Raw genomic sequence first — 23,915 nt, forward strand, 5'->3', positions numbered from 1 at the left:
AATTTTTTGTTTTGGAAAATCTAGAAGAAATAATGATTTGTCTTTGTTAGAAATATAGCTTGGGCCAATTTATTATGTATTCTAACAAAGTGCAGATTGGACTTTATTCTATTCAAAACATGTCATCAAAATTCTAAAATTAATCCTAATCAGGAAAAATTACAAATGATGTTCCTTTCATAAATTATTTTCAAATTTATTTTAAAAAGATTCGAATTAGCTAGTTTTCTCTTCTTTTTTTCGGTAGAATTTTGAATTTTAAAGAGTCGAAATTGAAGATAAACTACGTTTCAAAATTACATTTTCATTTTTTTTGTTTTTTTCGTCTTTTAAACCGTTCAATCAAGTGTTTTTTTTCATCATTTATTCTCTACAAAAACCTTCTGTAAAAGGAAAAAAAATGTACGACAGAATGACAGAGAGAAATACAATTTATTTAAGAGTGTATCAAACTGGTAGCCCTTTGACATTAATCAGTACCCAAGAATAGCTCTTGGTTTCAAAAAGAATGGGGACCCCTGTCCTAAACATTAGGACCCAGCATCCCTCAGTCGGTTATGAGACAGTTGTATATCATCTAGGTTCTGTCAAATTGATTGCTTTAGTCCACACCCGCGTTCAATTTCTGCGTTCACGTCTGACCAAACAAACTCGCTCATTTGCTCATACAAAAAGTTACCAAACAAATCATCAACAGTTTCATTTTGTATAACGATTACGGTACGTAAACAATTTGAAGACCACACAGTGGTGCAAGTAGAACTGACTAAGAAGGCTGCATTCGGTACTCTGATCCGGTCCAAATATTTAAAAAAAACTTCACCTAAGTTAAAGTTAAAAGTACCAGAGATTGTCACAAACACACTAGGTGTGTTGGAATTATTCTCTGCACTTGACCCAGGGGAGGCGAGGGGAGCAGTAGGCAGCAGTGGTGGCCGCGCCCAAGAATAATTTTTGGTGATTTAACCCTTAATTCCAACTCTTGATGCCAAGTGCCAAGCAGGGAGGTAATGGGTCCCATTTTTATAGTCTTTAGTATGACTCGGCTGGGGTTTGAAGTCACGACCTACTAACGCCAGAGTAGGTGGTTATATTGCTATTTTTTGGACAGGACTTTAATTCTTACACTCTGGTGCATGGAGTGTTGACATTTCAGCTCAACTTTTACTCAGAAATGGATCGAAACCCTTGTCTGAGACCACTTTTTCAGGTGCACAAGGGTTGGAAGATCATGTTGACCCAAGCCATAGTGGCAGAGCAAATTGGTTTTATGTGAATATGAGAAGAGTGTGAATGATGCTTTTGTCCTGTGTTGTGTGATGTCAAACTGTTGCTAAAACACACATTCAAATATAAGCCCGTGTTTTTACTAGGGAAGCACCGATCCATCAGTATCATCCGATTTTTAAGAAAAAGAATGTGATCACCATTGCCGATCCCCTCTGGCAAACACTGCATCTATTTTTAGTCCCTGACAAGGGGCTAGCAGCTAATTAGGTGTCTCCATACAGAGCATGGAGACACTCTAATTTAATTAAAACTACCTCTATTAAAGCAAATAAACTGCATTTCTTAGTATCTTAAGCACAAAACCCAAAACCAGTGAAGTTGGCACATTGTGTAATTCGTAAATAAAAACAGAATACAATGATTTGCAAATCCTTTTCAACTTATATTCAATTGAATAGACTGAAAAGACTCCCAAACCTGCATGTCCCCATACCTTAGCACTAATACACCCCTTACCATCACAGATGCTGACTTTTGAACTTTGGACCAAAGAGGAAAAGAACCATCCGTATTGCGCAGAGGACACAAAAACAATTTGAAAAGTGGACTTGTCCGACCACAAAACACTTTTACACTTTGCATCAGTCCATCTTAGATGAGCGGGAAGTCCCAAGTAATTTTTTTTTTTTTTTTTTAATAAATCTGTCCTTTCTAATCGAAGGTCCATAATATCAGCGCTTACCTGCAGTGTTTTCTACAGATTCTCTAAACCTTTTGATGACATTGCAGACCGTAGATGGTGAAATCCCTGAAATCCTTGCAATAGCTCGTTGAGAAATGTTGTTCTTTAACCCATTTGTTCACAAAGTGTTAACCCTCGCCCCATACTTGTTTGTGAATGACTGAGCATTTCATGGGAGCTGCTTTTATACCCAATCATGGCACCCACCTGTTCCCAATTAGCCTGTTCACCTGTGGGATGTTCCAAATAAGTGTTTGATGAGCATTCCTCAACTTTCTCAGTCTTTTTTGCCACTTGTGCCACATTTTTTGAAACACGTTGCAGGCATCAAAATTCTATTTGCAAAAAATAAAGTTTTCCATTTCGAACGTTAAGTATCTGTTGAATTGAATATAGGTTGAAAAGGATTTGCAAATCATTGTATTCCGTTTTTATTTGTGATTTACACAACATGCCAACTTCACTGGTTTTGGGCTTTGAATTAATATCACTGGAGGACAAAGCTAATCATGTTGCACACCAAAAGCAAGCAGGAGCAAGCATGCTAATAGCCGAGCTAACCGGTAAACTGGATTTAAACACCAAGAAATAAGTGCTTAGTAAGGTATAAGAAGTGTAGATAAAACCACGTTACAGTAGAAAGAAAGCAGATTTTGACATGAAAGAGTTAGGAGGATAAAGTTAAATGCCGGTGTGTCAGCATTGTCACGGTCAGTACACGACACATAAAAGGACGGCGGATCGATCCATAAATTGGTGATTGATTCCAATGGTACTATCTTTATATAAATCGGTAGACATTCCAAAAAAAAATTATAATTTGTTGTTTTTGTTAATGTTAAACTGTGGGAATGTTTCCCTGGACACAGGAAGAGTTTGAGTGCAAAAAAAACAAAGGATTTAAATGAGTAGTGGACAATAGTTTCTATATTGTGTTGACAATGCTAAACCGTCAATAGCACTCGTCATAAATACATTGAAAAAAATCGGAATCTGCTGACCTCACCCATTGTTGATTGGTATCGGAATCCACGAAATCAGATCAGAACATACTTAATTTTGACTAAAACCCGCCATTTGTTTTTAGCACACATGTCCATTCTCTTACAACAGAGTGTATTGTGGGACTATAAACCATCTTTTTTTGTAATGTTGTTGCAGGTCTTTCAGGGGATTACCATCACAACGTCATAAAAATAGTACAGTTCCAGCACAATATATCATTTTTAACTGATAGAATAATTTACTGAGAGCACATTGCCTGAATGCAATTATTCCAGAGGGTAAAGAATGGTACGTCTTCGGTAATGGAGTGTGTGAGAGATAAGCAGCTGGGCGAACAGAAGCCAAGATGTTTTAAAAAGCAACACTGTCATAGACAGTGAAGGTTTGTGTGTGTGTGTGTGTGTGTGTTCAAGGCTGATGAAAATAATTAATGCACCAATGCCCACTCTGCTGCTTGTAGTTCAACAGCTTCTTCTCGTCCTCTTTTGTGGAGAAATATGTCTCAGGATGTCCGCCACCATCACAGTGTGTGTGACTTACGTAACCAACTATGAATGTATTGAAGTCGCGTTGGCATCCGAGGAGATATTTGGTCTATGCTTCTGTTCCGATGTGTTCCAGTTTTAGAAGTAGACTTTTCTGTTTGTCAGTTATTTGAAATGACAGAGCATTACAGAAGGTATTCCATATCCAGGAGGCTCCATGAGTGATGATTGTAGTTTCTAAGGACCAATTAGCATAAACCTTAAAGGGGAGGCACCTTGTCCTCGTACTGTGGCGGCGGGGTGAGCGGCTCTATACTGATCCCAGTGGCCGGCTGAGAACTCGGCGTCTTCTCTGATTTAATCCTACGGATCTTGATGGGGAGGAGCTTGCGGCCACTTCTGCCGTGTTTGCGGTTGGATGCGGCAGTGACGCCGGTCGTGGGGACAGTGGTGGGGACAGGCGGGGATCCAGCGACCTCAAATTCGTATTGCACGCCGTCGACTTGGACCAAGTCGTCGTAGGAAGGGAGCTGGGAGGAGCTGGGCTGAAGGTTGCTCTGGCGGACGGGGTACTGCCCGCTGCCTACCACCTCCTCGTAGGTGGGCACGGCATACCGCTGGGCGTCTTCCACAGGCCTGCACACGGGCAATAAAACAAATGCTCGTTATGCCTAAACAGTTCAAAATAATGTCATATAACCAACAATCTACATCAGGATTGGGCAATTATTTTACTCGGGGGGCCAGATTTAGATAAAAAAGTGTCTGGGGGCCAGTATACCTCCAAGCCCGTTTCCATACGAGTTGGGAAATTGTGTTACATGTAAATATAAACGGAATAAAAATGATTGGCAAATCCTTTTCAACCCATATTCAATTGAATGCACTACAAAAGACAAGATATTTGATGTTCAAACTCAAAAAGTTGTTTTTTTTGCAAATAATTAACTTAGAATTTCAATGCTGCAACACGTGCCAAAGTATTTGGGAAAGGGCATGTTCACCACTGTGTTACATCACCTTTTCTTTTAACAAAACCCAATAAACGTTTGGGAACTGAGGAAACTAATTGTTGGAGCTTTGAAAGTGGAATCCTTTCCCATTCTTGTTTTATGTAGAGCTTCAGTCGTTCCACAGTCCGGGGTCTCTGCTGTCGTATTTTACGCTTCATAATGCGGCACACATTTTAGATGGGAGACAGATCTGGATTGCAAGCTGGCCAGGAAAGTACCCGCACTCTTTTTTTTACGAAGCCACGCTGTTCTAACACGTGCTGAATGTGGTTTGGCATTGTCTTGCTAAAATAAGCAGGGCCGTCATCATTATATTCCGTTTATATTTACATCAAACACAATATCCAAACTCATTTGGAAACGGGGTTTGTAAAAAACCTCACAATAATGATTGGAAGCTAAAAACGTTATGACAAACCGCCTTAAAAAACGGAATGTAATTTTACATTTTTTTAATGAATAAGAAACCCAGAATGTATATGAAAATAAAGAATGTGGGATGTACAATATTAATTATGAATGATAAAACCCTAAATATTGACAACATATTTTACAATCAACCGAAACGCAACCAAAATGCAACAAACAGTGAAAAAAAACCCACCTACAATCCGACATACCTCATAGTGACCATCGTAAGTAATTAGATGACCATAGTTAACTAGTATATGATGCAGATTCCAACCATTGAAAGACTTCGTATAATTGAAGACTTGCGGTCTTTAGAAAACATCACTGCACATCATAATGGCAGCTACACTTTCCATCTTAAACATCTAAAACAATTATTTGGGGATGTCCGGCGGGCCAGATTGAAAAGCTCAACGGGCCGCATGTGGCCCCCGGGCCTTAATTTGCCCAGGTCTGATCTATGTAAAGGCACTGTTTGCATAAATTGTTGGGTTTCACAGTTTTACTCATCAGTCCTGTCAGTTTTAGTTACGACACACTAGGTCTGGGCGATATGGTCTTTCTTTTATTAACATGTCAATATTTTTAGGCCATGACACGATACACAATATATATTTCGATATTTTGCCTTAGCTTTGAATGAACATTTGATACATATAATCACAGCAGTATGACAATTCTATGTGTCTACATTAAAACATTGTTGTTCATTAATATATGCTTATTTTAAACTTTCATGCAGAGGGAAATCACAACTAAGTCAATTTACCAAAACTGTATTTATTAAATAGTTATTAAGCAGTGGCACAAACATTCATGTCATTTCCAAAAAAGAAAGTGAAAGATTGTCAGACATTTTAAAAACAAGCTATGATTGCACTTTTGTGCATGATGTCACACAAGTTATTTCAATAACTGTCAAATAAAAAATTGCTGTATAATAGGTACAGTTCCGGTAGGTAGGTTCCGGTAGGTAGGTTCCGGTGGACGTTATCTCCTTCTGTTGTTGACTATTTTTTTTTCATACTGTGTTGATTTGGAAATAGTTGTTTCGGAATTTTGTTGGTGTGGCACCAAAGAGAGATGCTGATATGCGGAGTTTCACGCACTCTTCATTCTCTAGCGGGTGACTTTTCAAATAATGCTACATTAGCAGTGCTGCTACTTTTTGTAGCAGCGCTTTTGCCGCATAATTTTTCAACATCTTCCCGCTTTAAGTCAAATCCCCACCAGAGGATTGACCCCGTGCTGTTTTTCTTGGGAAATAATTATTCCTTCATTTGTTACCAGATTTGCGCCTTCTCTTTCTAGTATTACCACCCGCACCACGCCATTACCAACACAGCTAACGTTACCATGTCGCTAACCGGTCTGCTCCGTGGGAGGGTGTGACGTTGCACATGTGACGTATGTAAGAAGGTGGGCTTGTTTTAAGTCTCTGTGAGAAGGAGAGACAAGAAAGAGTGAGAAATGACTGTAGTGTAATGCTCGCAGCTAAAAGCAACTGTGTGAGAACATATACCGAATATAACGATATAGTCATTTTCTAGATCGCACAGAAACAAACCCGCGATATATCGAGTATATCTATATATCGCCCAGCCCTACGACACATATGTCCAAAAATAAACAGTGAAACCTTGCCTCTTATTGTACCAACTTTTTCTTTTACTAACCACAGGCTTATTAACAATTTGCTTTGGTGTACTAACCTTGTCTATGTGCACCAATGTTTCCTTCACCCATTATGTTATTTTGTGACCAGCAACTTATATATTGTGGGCGGTCCGACTGATCTCCGATTGGTCTCATTTAGTCAGCAGAGTTTTGCTGTTTGCTACTGTGTCTTTTAGCCTTTTCACAACACGTTTCTAGTTTTGCTAGCTCAATGTGAGTCCAAAGAATCAATCAATCAAAAGTTTATTTATATTGTCCTTAATCACAAGTAACCAGCATGAAAAGTACGCCAAATGGCAGAAACATTCTGAGGCTTTCGTCCAGCAGTGGACTGACAACGGCTGATGATGATAATCACAAGTGTCTCAAAGGGCTGCACAGACTACAACAACATCCTCGGCTCAGATCCCACATAAGGCGCCTTATAAATAAAATGTATTATTATTATTATTTATGTTGTGTTTAAAATAGGGGCTGTGCGGTATATCGAAAATACTCGATATATCGCGGGTTTGTCTCTCAGCGATATAGAAAATAACTACATCGTGAGTATTAGAGTATACTTTCGCACGCAGTTGTTTTTAGCTGCGGGCATGACACTACAAGCGTTTCTCACTCCCTTTCTTGTCTTTCCTTCTCACAAAGACGTAAAACAAGCGCACCTTCTTACATATGTCACATACTGTCGCGCGTGCAACATCATACGCCCTGGCGAAGCAGAGAGGTAGCAGAGAGAGAAGGTGCAAATCTGGTAACAAATGGAGGAATAATTAATTCCCATGCAAAACAGCACGGGGTCCATCGTCTGGCGGTGGCTTGACTTCAAGCAGGAAGATGTTGAACAGTAATGTTAAGTATGTGGCAAAAGCGTTGCTACAAAAAGTGGCAGCACTACAAATACGTGGCCTCATTTGAAAAGGCACCCCCTAGAGAATGAAAAGTGATTGAAAGTCCGAATGTCAACATCTCGGCCGGTGCCACACCCGACAAAATGCAGACGCAACCTGCACATCAACACTATTTCCACATCAAAACTGCATACAAAAAAGTGTCAAAAACAGGAGATAATATCTGCAGTAACCTACCACATAACGAATGACATACACTATTTGATTTCATATTATGCAGCTCATTTTTAGTTGACAGTTAATGAAATATCTTGTGTGACATCATGCACAAAAGTGCACTTTGTTTTTAACTATTGTAGTGGTCTTCTCTACAAAAAATACATTGTCATTTAGTGTTGTTTTGATGTTATCTTAGTGACATCATGCACAAAAGTGCACTAATAGCTTGTTTTAAACTGTCTCTGACAATCTTGCACTTTCTGTTTTGAAATGACATGAATGTGTGTGCCACTGCTTTATAACTGTCAAATAAATACAGTTTTGGTAAATTGATTTAATTGTGATGTCCCTCTCTGCATGAAAGTTTAAGATGAGCATATATCAATGCAGTATGAAGAAGAATGTTTTAATGTAGACGGATAGACTCCTCATACTGCTGTGATTATATGCAGCAAGTGTTAATTCAAGGCTAAAGCAAAATATCAACATATATATCGTGTATCGTGACATAGCCTAAATATATTGAGATAGTAATAAAAAGGCCAAATCGCCCAGTCCTAGTTCAAAATGTATAAAGTTTTACTAAAATTTTGACTTTTGATGAGACTGGAACTTGGGCTCCACAATTAATCAACATTGAGGTTTTAATTACTGAAATTATTTCCCAAGAGGCAGAGGTTTTTTTCTCCTCCTCTGTCTTTGAATTGTATCAGAACTATCGAGCCTTGCATTTTTGGCCTGCTGACTAATCAAAAGTGGTTGCAGGAAATAATGCTGTGTGCCCTGAAGCCAATGTGCTAATCTCAAACCCCATTTGCATCAGGGTTGGGCGATGTGGACCAAAACTGATATCCCGGTATTATTAGGTTGTAACACGCTATTCGATAGATATCGGTATTTCAAACACATTGTGCAAAGTGTTAAGTTTAAACTCAACACCACATTACTGTTACTACTGGTGTTCTGAAAATTACTTTAAAAAAGTAATTAATTAAAGTTACTTAGACTTCCTTTTACAGTCATTCAAATTTGAACTTTACAGTACAGATAAGAACAACATTTTGTAGCATTAGCTTCTTGTAGAGCAGGAAAAAAGAGCAACAAGGTGCAGATATAAATAAATAGATTACTGTACGGATAAATATATTGCACTTTTGCATATGCACCCACGTTTATGGATCTATGTCATATTGTCTTTATATTCTAGCGAGTTAATCCATTTTTGTGGGGGAATTGAGGAGATTATTATTATGATGCATTCAAGAGTCTTGCAGCCTGAGGAAAGAAATGGGTACAGAAGCTGGAGGTTCTGCTACGGAGGCTGTGGAACCTCTTTCTAGAGTCTAGCAGTGAAAACAGTCCTTGGTGGGGGTGGGAGGAGTCTCTGCAGATTTTCTGAGCCCTGGTTAGGGAACGGCTTGACCGAAACCAATAAAGTAATTTAAATACTAATATAATTACCCTTTAATAAATGTAAGGAATAATTAGGGAAAGTAATTCATGTGTTATTCAAAAAATGTTTAATATGTCATATGCAGTTGAGAGAAGTTTATGAAAGCAAAGTGTGTATGTATGTGCCTTTAAAAGAAGGTGTCTGTACCTAAGCGATGTGTGATGTGGTTTCAGCTCAACTGTTGTTAACTTTAGCAGATAGCAGTGGCAATTTTTGATTGATTGATTGATTTAAACTTGTATTCGTAGATTTCACAGTACAGTACATATTCTGTACAATTGACCACTAAATGGTAACACCCAAATAAGTTTTTCAAACTTGTTTATTTATGTCGGGGTTCACGTTAATCAATTCATGGTAAGTTTGTCCGCTCTGACGGCTGTTCTGTTGAATATTTTCACCGGTTTGTTTTACCTCTGGTTAATAAAGAGGGGCCGCCGCCGGAGCTCGAGTGCGGGCACGTCGGCTGTGCGCCAAGGCAAATGTGGCGGGAGATCGGTGTCTGCAATGCGAGATAGACCCTCCTGGTAACAGTTAGAGATGCTATCTCAGTAGGAGCAAGTAAGTGCCATCTTAAAACTCATTTGTATACTCTGGCCTTTAAATAGACCCCCTTTTTAGATCAGTTGATCTGCTGTTTCTTTTCTTTTCTGCTCTGCCCCCCTATTCCTTGTGGAAGGGGGGGACACAGGTCCGGTGGCCATGGATGAAGTGATGACTGTCCAGAGTCGGGACCCGGGGTGGACCACTCGCCTGTACATCGGTTGGGGACATCTCTGCGCTGCTGACCCCTCTCAGCTCGGGATGGTCTCCTGCTGACCCCACTATGGACTGGACTCTCACTATTATGTTGGGAAATGGTGTCAAAGCGCTTTGGGCTCCTTAAGAAGGGGGTAGAAAAGCGCTATACAAGTACAACAACCCAAACCCAAAAAGAGATCCACTATGGACTGGACTTTCACAATATTATGCTAGACCCACTCGACGTCCATTGCATCCGTTTTCCCATAAAGGGGGGGTGTTGTCACCCACATCTGCGGTCCTCTCCAAGGTTTCTCATAGTCATTCACATTGGTATCCCACTTGGTTGTGAGTAATTCCTTGCCTTTATGAGGGATCTAAACCGAGGATGATGTTGTGGCTTGTGCAGCCCTTTGAGACACTTGTGATTTAGGGCTTTATGAATAAACATTGACTATACAAACTTTTCCATTTACAAACCCTCTTCAAGCACCAATTAAGTTAATCGAAGTTCCACCGTGCCACCTTGACTAAAACCACTAACGCGTCACAAAAAGCAGAAGCAGCGAGCCCTTATCACAGCGTTGTATTTTAATGTCTTCGTCATGTTTAACCATTAAAAAACACATGGGTCAACTTACATTTCTGCATCTCTGTTCTCCCTGGTGGTCATTCTTCTTTGGTTCTGGGCCTCCTGCAGTCTCTGCTGCTCCCGCTGCCTGTTCCTCATCCCCAGACACAAGGACAGCAGCAGCATGACCACCCCCGATCCCACCAGGACAAAGGCCACAGAGGAAGCTTTACTTTTTCTGGATCCAGAAGGATCACCATGTCCTCCACCGGCAGTGCTGCTGTTACTGTTCGATGTGGTTTCTGCAGGGACTATGCTCCACACGATCATTACGATGCCAAGAGCCACCAGTCCGACACCCAGGGCGCAAAGTGCATACTGAGAACCGGAGTTTCCACTGTTCTCATTACTGTTGTTGTTGTTGTTGTTGTTGTCATTGCTGCGGGGGCTGGCTTGTCCATCCGCAGTAGAACGCATCTTGAAAGTCACTCCAACTCAGAAGCTCCAAAGGGGTCAAAAACTACAGGGAGAAACACAATTTCATTGTTAGAGCTGTCTGGAGAGGCTGGTTAAAACTAGAGAAGACCGATAATGGCTTTTTTACCGATATCGGATATTGTCCAACTCTTAATTACTGATACCGATATATACAGTCGTGGAATTAAAACATTATTATGCCTAATTTTGTCGTGATGCCCCGCTGGATGCATTAAACAATGTAACAAGGTTTTACAAAATAAATCAACTCAAGTTATGGAAAAAAAATGCTAACATGGCACTGCCATATTTTTTATTGAAGTCACAAACTGCATTATTTTTTTTTAACATGCCTCAAAACAGTAGCTTGGAATTTGGGACATGCTCTCCCTGTGAGAGACTATGAGGAGGTTGAGGTGGGCAGTGTTGGGAGGGGGGGGGGGTATAGATTGTAGCGTCCTGGAATAGTTAGTGCTGCAAGGGATTTTGGGATAATATCGGCAGTCTGATATTATCGGACATCCCAAGTATAAACAATTCACATCATATATAAAAGTAAGAAAACTCAAGTTGCACCCACCTACACGCTTGCACTTAACGGGAATTCAAACTTTGTTTTTTAGAGCTAGACTCATAAAATGAAGTGACGTAAAAAGCCACAGGGTTGTATTCGCAAAGGCGTGGGATGAAAAGTCAAAGATTTACAGAAAAAGTTACGTATTTTCCAACGTGAAGACAAAATGAACTACACATGGGCAGCTTCATCTCCTGTCAAGTGAAACACACTAACATCTGTACAATCATTTGCTAAAATACATCTGAGGGATGCAACGATATTACAATTCTATATCAGAGTTATCCTGGCCAAAATGATCAGGGTTATCAGTGTTGTTCAATGTGCTCAAAAAGTACTCAAACGCACTAAAATCTTTGGATGTTTTGAAGAGTTTGTTCTTAAATAACATAAATAGACACCAACTGTTTTGCATGTTTTTCGTTTCTTTTGCTTTACTGATAGTGTTTTAGTCCAAGTATTTTATCTGTTTTAATCACTAAGCTTTGATGGTTTTAAATACTGGTTTATACTGTAGCACTTTGATATATTTAAATTTTAAAAATGCAACAAAATATAATATGTTAGCTTGATTTAATATTTCTGGCGGGTATTGTGGCAACTCTGTTGTGGCCTTGAAGGCACTGTAAAAAAACGCCTTCTTGTTTAAATAGTATAGTATAGAACAGGCCTGGGCAATTATTTTGACTCGGGGCGCTAAATTTAGAGAACAAAATGTGTCTGGGGGCCGGTATATCTGATTTTTAAGAACACTAATACAAAACCTCACATTAAGTCTGATTGAATGCTAAAAACCTTATAAAAGACCGCCTTAAAAAAACGGAATGGAATTGTATTTTTTTTACTAAATGAAACACCAAGAATGTACATGAAAATAGTGAAGTGAATTATATTTATATAGCGCTTTTTCTCAAGTGACTCAAAACGCTTTACATAGTGACACCCAATATATAAGTTACATTTAAACCAGTGTGGGTGGCACTGGGAGCAGGTGGGTAAAGTGTTTTGCCCAAGGACACAACGGCAGTAACTAGGATGGCACAAGTGGGAATCGAACCTGCAACCCTCAAGTTGCTGGCACGGCCACTCTACCAACCGAGCTATGCCGCCCAAGAATGTGGGATTTACAATGTTAACTATGAACGATAAAACACTGAATATTGACAACAAATGAACGTCACACCCCCTCTCGATTGACATATTTTACAATCAAGCGAAACGCAACAAAAATGCAACAAACACAGCGAAGTGTAATAAAATATACCCACCTACAATCTGATACATCACTAATCTTTCGAACTTTGTTGTAAAAATTTCCTTCATCGTTTGTCCTTCACACCCACATTTCAGGCTGACACTCTGGAAACACTCTGTGGATACGCTCCCCACCCACACTGCTTGGTGCCTCGTCTGAGCTGCTGTGACTTACAGTACCATAGTAACTAATTATACTACCATAGTAACTAATTAGATTACTATAGTAATTAGTATATCATGGAAAAGCGCAGATTCCATCCAATAAAATACTTTGTATAGTTCAAGACCTACAAAAACATTACTGCACATCATAATGGCAGATACAGTTTTGATCTTAAAGATCCAAAAAAAAAAAATTGAGGGGAATGTCTGCCGGGCCAGATTGAAAAGCTTAACAGGCCGCATGTGGCCCCCGGGCATTTATTTTTTTCCCAGGTCTGGTATAGAACGATCACTGGGGCCTGAGAGATCCCAGCTTTTAGGTTCAATGTGCATAATTGAATAGCCTAGTTGTTTAGACAGAAATGTGTTCATATGTTTGGATTGGGGTATGTCGTTTATTAAAGGAGAAAGACGTTAATGTTTCTTGTTTTCATGTTAGCATTTAAGCTGGTGCCAGTAGGTCCGAGAGTTTCTCAAAAAGCAGTCATCAAGCACGGTTTTTCGATCATTTTAACTTAAAATGATAACATTAACTGTCAGGAGTTTTACCGCAGTTATCATTATTACGGTTAATTGGCCCTAGTGTGTGAATGTGAGTGTGAATGTTGTCTGTCTATCTGTGTTGGCCCTGCGATGAGGTGGCAACTTGTCCAGGGTGTACCCTGCCTTCCGCCCGATTGTAGCTGAGATAGGCGCCAGCGCCCCCCGCGACCCCAAAAGGGAATAAGCGGTAGAAAATGGATGGATGGGTTTAGCAGTATATATTTATATGATATCCAGAAGATCGATATAGCAATTTTCTTTTTGAGGGTCATAGTATAGGACTACTGCATATCAACCACTACATAATGCATACAGAAAGAAATAAAACAATCAGAGGTTAAAAAGTGGCGTGCATATATAGAGGTTAAAAAGTGGCGTGCATATATGAGCCAGTCTGCCCAACAATAAGAGGATAGAAAAAACAAAAGGAACCTAGTGACTACAACTTTGAAAGACAATGATGGACTCGCCCAAAAAGCCCTTTGGGTAAAACTTTACCATGTATGGAGATATCCGCTGATACTCGGAACGAATACGTCACTAGCTACTCAGATTCTAAACGGCTCATTTGGAGGAAGTATTAAAGAAGGCAAGATTATTTTATAAGTATCTCGGTCATGCCTTCATGGTTTGATTTCACATTTTCAGGACTTATGAGAATCCCAAATCCACAAAAAAGGTACCAATAAAAACACAAGTTGTTTGTGCCTAACAGGACCCCACTTAAGTGCTGATTGGTCCAAACAAGCACTGGTAATTTGTGAAGCAGACCCTAAACCACTTTCTTGGGAAAGTGGACCACATGGCAGTTTTCCCAATATGACAACAAGCCTTAAAACACCTCAGAGATGACAAATGCCTTGCTGAGTAAGCTGAAAGTGAATGTTATAGAATGGTAATGTATGTCTCCAGACCTGAACTCAATTTAGTAGCTTTGGTGAGGAGAATCCTCTAGCGGAAGTTGGAGGAGCGCCAGGTATCCAACATCCACTAGCCCCGATAAATGGAATAGGAACATAAAAACAACCCGCGCAGCTCTGGATGAATTCCATGCCCTCGACAATCAAGTACCCATGGTCCCATCACAAAATATTCAACATTCCACTGGATATACTCGACAGTCACTTGAATTGGCAGCTGTAAATGAATTTAAATGACATAAGCAAGGAAACTTTTGGACACAATGCTGTACTCCCTCGGGTTGCAAGCTGTTATTCAGACAATAAGGGCTGTGACTTGAGTTGTTTTAAAAATAAATCCAAACTGCTATAGAAGCTGTACACTGACTATGTTTTATTCAGGTTTGCATTTTTATAGTATTGTTCCTTGAAAAGATAAATCAAGTGGATGCTGAAATTTTTAATCTCCGGAATGTACACAAGAAGTTTGAAGTCTGGCCTAACTGATGAACCCTAGCCAACAAAGATGCATTATTCTGATGCATTTCAAGACATTTGTAGCAACTGTTCTGTCATGGGGTGTCAGAGGCAATTTAAAAATTGTATAAATTTGTCTGACGATAGCATATTTTTCATACTATGATCATATTGTGATAATGCATGTTGATCACACATTCTAGCTGTGTCTCTCGCAAGTTTGACAACAACAACAACTGCAACCTCAACGCAATGTAGCGCCCTGCTTGTCTCCTTGCCTCGAGTGCGGCTTCTAAATCTCTAACCCTTCATAATGGCAAATAAACTGTTTTTATCACTGGAAGACAAGACATGAGGAATAACTAAATATTTTACACTAGAAGGATAAAAAAAAGCATGGCTAACCGCTAAGCTAGAGCTCTTGAATGTAAACGAGGTGGGCAGATCAATACAAATATCAACAGTAACAATACCAGGTATAGTATTTGTTGATGGCCAATACTACAGTCATAAGATATATGTTTATTATGATCACACAATTGTTTTTGTTGTTTACAAACTCAGAAAAATAAGCCAATAGTAGTTTTTGCTTTTGTTCACTTATGTTGCACTACTGACTTGTTTTAAATAATGTAATACAATTAAATAAATAATTAATACAATAACAATACTATTATTTGATTTTGTTACATCCTGTGTTTTTGTCCGATTACAGTTGTGACCAAAACTGGATTTTTTTTTAAATACCCAGAAAATTGTAATTAAAGAAGAACATATGACAAGTACTGCCTCTGTAACTACTTGGTATTGGATCGAAACCCAAATTTGTAGTATCGCCCAAAAATAATGTAAAGTATCCAGACAACTGAAAAATATGTGCTTATTTCACAATTAACAGAAGTGTAGATAGAACCGTATGTTACAAACAAAAATAATCAGATATTAACAGTAAAGTAGATTAATATTCATTGTAAGAAAATAATACAATAGGTTGACGGCATGTCAGCAGCTAAACTAAGAGCCTTCGTAACCTGTTTGGAATATGCCAAAAATATATATTTTGATAGTGAACGTTACCGCAGGAGCCTGAAATATATGTCGCGATATATTGTAGATTGTAGGCCACATCACCCATCCCTTGTGTGGGGGTAAGAATTTTTGGCACACTCTTAAACTGTCTTGACACTTGTCCACTCATGTGTGGGGTTCTCAAACTGAACACTACAAAAATCATGATTTTATGCAAGAAAAAACAAAAAAAACCTGATGATGCGATGCTATTGGATAAAACAAAGTAAGCCAGCTGAATGTGCCTCGTGAACGTGCAATAAAAAGCACACAATGTACCAGCCCATCCTTTACCTGTGAAAAATGGAAGTTAGCCATGAAAGAAAAACATACCGTATCTGCATGGCTCCTAAGACATTATAAACTTTGTGGATACTAAAGATGGGCAATATTGCCTAAAGTCCTATGGCCTGGAAGCCTAAAAGCAAATAGTGTTCATTAAACCCATGCAAATACATCAAAATGGTGTGTTCTGGTGTGTTATTGTGTGTGCCATTGCGCTGTCTTTTGGGCGAGTTCGCCCACTTCAGGTGCAGCTGGGTGAATCCCTGCAAGTGTTTCCTGCTGCTTGAAGCTTTTTAAACCACAAGTAGGAGTGCTGTTCTGTCTTCTAATTTTCCACAGCCTTTTTACACGTATGGATTCTTCAAACAACGTATGTGAGTTTTACAGAATAACAAACAATTCTTACTTACTTAAGCGTCCCATGTGAGATGTCTGTAGGAGTGTCTGCCTTCATACCTGTACGTGCTATTGTTATGTATTCACGCTAGCGTCTTTAACATATATGCTAACACATTTATGAGCGTTAGTACCTTACAACTGCATTCCGTTACTATCGTTCCAGTTTGACAAATTCCTCAGTAAATTCACATAGACATCACCATGGGGGTATTAGAATAGAAGATAGAATAGAATAGAAAGTACTTTATTGATCCCTGGGGGAAATTCAGCACCACATAGCTCACAATAAACAATAATAATAATGAATAATATACGACATATATTATATATATAATATATGTATAATATAAATATATTCTACATATATTCTACATTTAAGTGCAGTCAAGAAGGAACATATGCGTATTGAGTCTGTTTAGCTGATTGGAGAGCTAGTTTCTGCAGCTTGAGGGTTCATGACAGACTTCTGTTTTGTTTGATCATTCGTTTTACTGCCATGTTACAGACTCTGTTTCGAAACAATAAAGGTATGGAAATAAGCATTCAGTAAATAATTCTGTAGATATAACTCATTTCACAACGTATAGATCTACGGGTTGTCCGGGTAATATACGGAAAAAAAAACAAGTTCTTCCCTAAACTTTAGTGGGTGCGGCTTGGATACTGGTGTGCTCTATAGTCTGGAAAATAAAGCACTGTATTGCCGCCTCTTGCGATAATGTAGATGGACAGTACTTTATTGATTCCTTCAGGAAAATGTAAAATACATATGCCACATATATAGTATTTGGTACATATATGATAAAACAATTATTTCAAAATGGGTTACAGAGGCTCCTAATTTAACTGCTGATGAATGAGGTAACATATTGTGTAATTGCTTATTCTGTCAAAACTATTAAGTATTAATCATAACCCTAACCCTATTTTGAAAGAGACATGTACAAACTTGTTAACAAAAGGCAATACAGGTGTACAAGCGGATGACTTCCAGTTAAAGTGAGGCGCCGCAAATGGAAGCCATATTATTAACAAGTCTAAGATTATATTTTACATTTTGTAAATATTCATTATCAGTTTTGTGTTAAATATTCACAATTATACTTTACGAATACTTGTATGCCACCAGTGTTAATGACAGCAGTTTTTAAATTAGTTTTAGTCAGTCTTTGGACGAAAATGTAATTTAGTTTTAATCTACTCTTAGTCACAAAATTATGCAACATTTTAGACAGCTCAAATTACAGTAAATTTAGTCTTTTAAAATCTATCTATCAACCAAATCTTCTTCAGCTTATCCGAAGTCAGGTTGATGGGGCAGCAGCCTAAGTAGGGAAACACAGACTTTCCTCTCCCCGGTTACTTCATCCAGCTCTTCCCAGGGGATCCCGAAGCATTCCCAGGCCTGCTGGGAGACATAGTCTCTCCACCGTGTCCTGGGTCTTCCCTGTGGACTCCTACCGGTATGACGCGCCCTAAACACCTCCCCAGGGAGGCGTTCAAGGGGGGCATCCTGACCAGATGCTCGAACCACCTTATTTGGCTCCTCCCCATGTGGAGGAGCAGCGGCTTTACTCTGACCTACTCTCAAATAACAGAGCTTCTCACCTTACTGTTAACTAGGTGCACACGCTGGAACTGAGTAGCGAGGGGAGAATAATTAATGTATTGATAGTGCAACGTGAAAGCCCATGTGTTTATATTGCAATTAAGTAAACTAAGTCTCGAAAAAAAAACATCCGGCGGAGGCACTTTCTGACGAAACCTTTATATTTCGATGTCCGGCCCACGAGTTCTAGGACCTTTGAAATAGCAGCCCTCTTCATGTAGTAAACAGCTCTGCTATATGCCAATGTCAAATAAGGAAATTTTAGCACAAAAAATTAAAGACACAGGCTTCACAGTGGCAGAGGGGTTAGTGTGTCTGCCTCATAACACGAATGTCCGGAGAAGTCAGGGTTCAATCCTGGGCTCGGGATCTTTCTGTGTGGAGTTTGCATGTCCTCCCCGTGAATGTGTGGGTTCCCTCCGGGTACTCCGGCTTCCTCCCGCTTCCAAAGACATGCAACTGGGGATAGTTGATTGGCAACACTAAATTGGCCCTAGTGTGTGAATGTGAGTGTGAATTGTGTCTGTCTCTTTGAGTTGGCCCTGCGATGAGGTGGCGACTTGTCCAGGGTGTACCCCGCCTTCCGCCTGATTGTAGCTGAGATAGGCACCAGCGCTGCCTGTGACCCCAAAGGGGAAATTACTGGCAGAAAATGGATGGATGGATGGAAATTAAAGACACACAGTTACCTGTTGCTACATTGCGCTTCAAATATCGCAACTCAACCATATCATAGATTTTTTTCAAAGCATATTCTACATGTTATTTGCCTTGATTATTTGTTAAATTACGTTTTCTCTATTACAGAGCCGTATTTGTCTTATTTTCTATTGTTATTCTGTGGCAATTGATAAAAATATTCACCGTTTCTGCATTAATGGGTGAACATCGTCATTGACCACAGCCGGCTAATCTTGGTGCTACTGTATCTTTACTTCAACAATCAAGTTGACCGACTTTTTGCCTTACGCTGTGATTCGATACTCACTTGGGAGTCCAAAGTGAGTATCTAATCACAAGTTGCGAAAACAGGAAGTGGCATCGGAGCCATACGAGCCATAGAAAGCCACAGAAACTCACCAGTACTCACAAAGAAGGAGAGCAACATGTTGATTAGGTTGCAAACATATATTTTCAAAAAGGATACTTAAGAGAAACTACATCTTGTGAGACGAGGTCGGCCGACACGAAGTTATCCCTGCGGTGAAATGGTTTTCCCACGACTATCACACGAATCAACAGACTACGACCAACTGCCGACTGCGAACGTACCACTGGCTTATACGGAGTCGAGTGGGTGCTACAAATTGTGAGTTCAAATATTTTATTTCTTAATTATTTCATGTTCCATTTGTTTTATAACATTCTTTTAAAACATTTTTACAGTACCACGCAAGATATGTTTTAATGGCTGAAGTGGGTTTATTTAATGTTAAATGTGGCGAAAAATAGACCGTTTTGTTCACGGTTGAGGGGTTCCAATGGCCAGTTGTGTGCAAGTGGGTTTCTGTATAGTATCTCCAGTATATCCTGCACTACCATGAGCTAATGCAACAGAATTTTGTTCTTATCTGTACTGAAAAGCTCAAATTTAAATGACAATAAAAAGGAAGTCAAAGTCTAAATCTAGTCCAGTGTGAATTTAAGAATAAATACGAAGGTCCTGGGTTCGATCCTGCGCTCGGGATCTTTCTGTGTGCTCCAAATGTGACTCATGGGGGTTAAGATAATACATCACAGGACAAAATGTATTACAATTTGACTGCAGTCTCTTATAAATAAGGAATTTTTTCTCAAGATCATAATGTCTTCTGGGAAATATTACTTTTTTCTCAAAAAAAATGAACCATGTACTTAAACTCGTTTTCTTATCTCTTCAATGTGGCATTAACACTCCTTTGTAGACGTCTACAAACATCTTAATTCGTAGTACATTTTGGGTGGAGTCAGTTTGAGCGAACACACACGAGCAGCAGCAGTCCTGAATATGAGAGATCGTGTCACAATTCCCTGTAAGCAGCAATAAACTAATAAGATTGTGAAAAAAATAAATAAATAAAAAGTCGAGTCTAATGAGAACTACATTACTAAGTTTTCACTTCTCCTCAAATGTATAATTAAAGTGTTTTTCAACCACTGTGCCGCGGCACACTAGTGTGCCATGAGATACAGTCTCGTGTGCCGTGGGAGATTATTTAATTTCACCTACTTGGGTTAAAAATATTTTTTTGCAAACCAGTAATTATAGTCTTCAAATGAAATGTTGTTGAGTGTCGGTGTTGTCTAGAGTTCGGCAGAGTAACCGTGTAATAATCTTCCATATCATTAGGTGGCAGCCGGTAGCTAATTGTTTTGTAGATTTTTGAAACAGCGGGAGGCAGGGTGCAGGTAAAAAAGTACTGTATGCTTAAACCAAAAATAAACAAATGTTGAGTGCCCTTAAGAAAAGGCATTGAAGCTTAGGGAAGGATATGCAGAATGAAACTAAAACTGAACTGGCTACAATGTAAACAAAAACCGAATGCTGGACGACAGCAGAGACTTACTGTGGAGCAAAAACGGCGTCCACAAAGTACATCCGAACATGGCATGACAATCAACAATGTCCCCACGAAGAAAGATACAAACAACCAACAAAACAGGAAAAAGACACTAAAATGGGAGTGCAAGACAAGAACTAATACACTACACACAGGAAAACTACAAAAAACTCAAATTAAGTCAGGGCGTGATGTGACAGGTGGTGACAATACACCTACTTCGAAAAAAGAGCTGTCGTGATGCATGCTTGGTTATGATTTAAAGTCATACCCAACGATTGCGACAACGACTTTTTACTGTCAACTGAGTTTTGTTGTTTTAATGATTTCTGCTGGTGGTGTGCCTGCAGTTTTATTCAAGGCAAAAATTGTGCCTGGGCTCAAAAAAGGTTGAAAAACACTGGTATAACTTACTGCAATTCTTTACTGCAGGGGTCTAAAACTCAATTTACCTGGGGGGCCACTGGTTGCGGAGTCTGGGTGAGGCTGGGCCGCGAGAAAAAAATTTCTTCAAAAAATGGTGCATACTCCTCAGCATGTGTAGTTGTATAATGACGTTTCAAATTGTATTCCTTGTGCACCGAAACTTTCTCTGTGCAAGTAAGACACGTCTGGGTGCCCCTGTGCGCAACAAAGAAATATTGCATCTCCCACTTTTCCTGGAATTTTCTTTGCTCACCACTAACCTTTTTCTTCACTGCATATTTTGAAAAAGACATGTTTGGGGTTGTGGAATATATTTGTATTTAGCCGACGCACGGAGAATAATGTTATTTCCGCAATGTGTGTCATTCCGCAATTTTCTCTATACAGCAACACAGCGGTCGGCGGATGAAAGCCCGGAAAGTACCGGGATAGCGAGCTCAAAAAAGTGATGGCTCACGGAGTGTTATCCGGCGTCATATATAAATATATGTAGTGTTCATTGTGTGAGGCAATGCAAATTAAACAATAATAAAAGTTAAAGTTAAAGTGCCAATGGTAGTCACACACATACTAGATGTGGCGAAATTATTCTCTGCATTTGAAAAAAACAAATAACGGTTTGAATTGGTCCAAGGTTATCGGGGACTGTTATTACTGACGGACAGGTGTCGCGTTGTGACTGCAGCCAGGAAGGTAAGAAAACCCTCATCTCCATGGCAACGTCTCAGTCGCTTTCACTCATATGCCGCTTTTCCACTAACGCAGCGGTAGGCAACCCAGAACGTTGAAAGAGCCATTAAGGACCCAAATAACACAATGCTGTCAAACGCCATTCATATAAAACTCGCGGGCCCCACTAAAATTAAACTTTCATATTAAGGTGGGGGTTCTCGGCTGTGTGAAGCGACTGGGATGAGAATTAGCACCTCCAAGTCCGAGTCCATGGTTCTCGCCCGGAAAAGGGTGGAGTGCCATCTCCGGGTTGGGGAGGAGATCTTGCCCCAAGTGGAGGAGTTCAAGTACCTCAAAGTGGATCGTGAGGTCGACAGGCGGATCGGTGCGGCGTCTTCAGTAATGCGGACGCTGTACCGATCCGTTGTGGTGAAGAAGGAGCTGAGCCGGAAGGCAAAGCTCTCAATTTACCGATCGATCTACCTTCCCATCCTCACCTATGGTCATGAGTTTTGGGTTATGACCGAAAGGACAAGATCACGGGTACAAGCGGCCGAAATGAGCTTTCTTCCGCCGGGTGGTAGGACTCACCCTTGAAGCTCTGTCATTCGGGAGGAGTTCAAAGTAAAGCCATTGCTCCTCCACATCGAGAGGAGCCAGATGAGGTGGTTCGGGCATCTGGTCAGGATGCCACCCCAGCACCTCCTTCGGGAGTTGTTTCAGGCACGTCCGACCGGTAGGAGGCCACGGGGAAGACCCAGGACACATTGGGAAGACTATGTCTCCCAGCTGGCCTGGGAATGCCTCAGATCCCCCGGGAGGAGCTGGACGAAGTGGATGGGGAGAGGGAAGTCTGGGCTTCCCTGCTTGGGCTGCTACCCCCGCGACCCGACCTTGGATAAGGGGAAGAAGATGGATGGATGGTAGGATTAAGGTGGGGCCCGCAAAATAACGTCTCGCGGGCCGCAATTGGCCCGCGGGCCGTGTGTCTGAGACCCCTGCTTTAATGGTATGGCATCACAGTCCCCTTTTAGACCAAAGGCATACAATATTGTGCTAATTTGTTAAATATGAGGGATATTTTTGGAGTCTGCACACATGCCATGACCTGCTTGGAGGGACAAACAGTGGAGATGGTGATTGAAGAATGAATGGTATGAGCCAGCCGAATAAAGATCATAACAAGGGTCACACCTACTCGCCATGTAAAAGCTACGGTTCAACATTAGGACTTTTTATTCATTTGTATAAAGAAAAAAAAACTACTTACTGTATGGCGTCAAACGACTCGCGTTTAACTCCCCATTGTAACACATCACACTTCACATCCGCTTGTTCGTCCGAAGTTTCACTATTGAGTGGTAAAACGCTCCGTTTAGCAATAAAATACACCACTTTTTAACACATTTACTACACTAAACGTCGCGACACTCCCCGAGGAGGCAGACAAGTTCAGGGAAGAAAAAAAAAGGGGTCGTCGTCTAACTTTTGAAAAAGATGTCTAAAAAAAAACGGCTGAAGCGGCCGTGGTGTGCACTTACTTCCCCTTTAAAGTGTCGCCAACGCCGCCACAGAGGATGCCGTTGGCCGCCAAAATGGAGACGACGCCGAGAAGAGAAATCATCCACGGGACAAAGTGAGGCAAAACGAGGGAGCAGCTTTGCTCTGAATTAGACGGATCCCAGAAGAGAGACACTCGGAGAGGAGGAGGTTACTTCCACTTCACGGTTAACCCTATGGTGGCTGCTCGTTAGCTTACTTCCTCATATACTGTTTACTCAACTGCAGAGAGGACGTGGCATTGATAAAGTGTGAGGCGTTTATAAGTGCGAGCACACATATCTATTAGAACTTTTTAAAAATAATAATATTATTACTATGTGGTTTGTTGTATTTCAAAGGGAAAACATTTAATAGTTAAAGGCCTACTGAAATGAGATTTTCTTTTTTAAACGATGATAGCAGGTCCATTCTACATGTCATACTTCATAATTTCGCGATATTGACATATTTTTGCTGAAAAGATTTAGTAGAGAACATCGACGATAAAGTTTGCAACTTTTGGTGGCTGATAAAAAAGCCTTGCCTGTACCGGAAGTAGCAGACGATATGCGCGTGACGTCACGGGTTGT

General features: G+C 40.2%; 1 protein-coding gene across 2 annotated transcripts; it reads right to left on the bottom strand.

The window, feature by feature from the left end:
- Positions 1–413: 413 nt before the first annotated feature.
- tmem51a (transmembrane protein 51a) lies at positions 414–23,560 on the bottom strand. 2 transcript variants are annotated; one of them, XM_061903792.1, is made up of 4 exons: positions 23,325–23,560; positions 23,054–23,134; positions 10,466–10,915; positions 414–4,098 (listed from the first exon to the last, which is right to left on the bottom strand). In XM_061903792.1, the coding sequence occupies exons 3-4, from the start codon at positions 10,870–10,872 to the stop codon at positions 3,723–3,725; spliced, it is 783 nt and encodes a 260-aa protein (XP_061759776.1). In that variant the 5' UTR covers positions 10,873–10,915; positions 23,054–23,134; positions 23,325–23,560; the 3' UTR covers positions 414–3,722. The 2 variants fall into 2 exon arrangements, with proteins under 2 accessions (XP_061759776.1, XP_061759775.1); XM_061903791.1 differs by lacking the exon at positions 23,054–23,134.
- Between the last annotated feature and the right edge of the window lie 355 nt (positions 23,561–23,915).

The sequence above is a fragment of the Nerophis ophidion genome, linkage group LG06, assembly GCF_033978795.1.
Source record: "Nerophis ophidion isolate RoL-2023_Sa linkage group LG06, RoL_Noph_v1.0, whole genome shotgun sequence".
Lineage (NCBI taxonomy): Eukaryota > Metazoa > Chordata > Actinopteri > Syngnathiformes > Syngnathidae > Nerophis > Nerophis ophidion.

Excerpts from the sequence above, each read along its gene's own strand:
- tmem51a (XM_061903791.1), bottom strand. The coding sequence starts at position 10,872 with ATGCGTTCTACTGCGGATGGACAAGCCAGCCCCCGCAGCAATGACAAC. Across the intron at positions 4,099-10,465 it reads GAGAACAGAGATGCAGAAAT|GCCTGTGGAAGACGCCCAGC; the intron begins GTAAGTTGACCC and ends GCCCGTGTGCAG.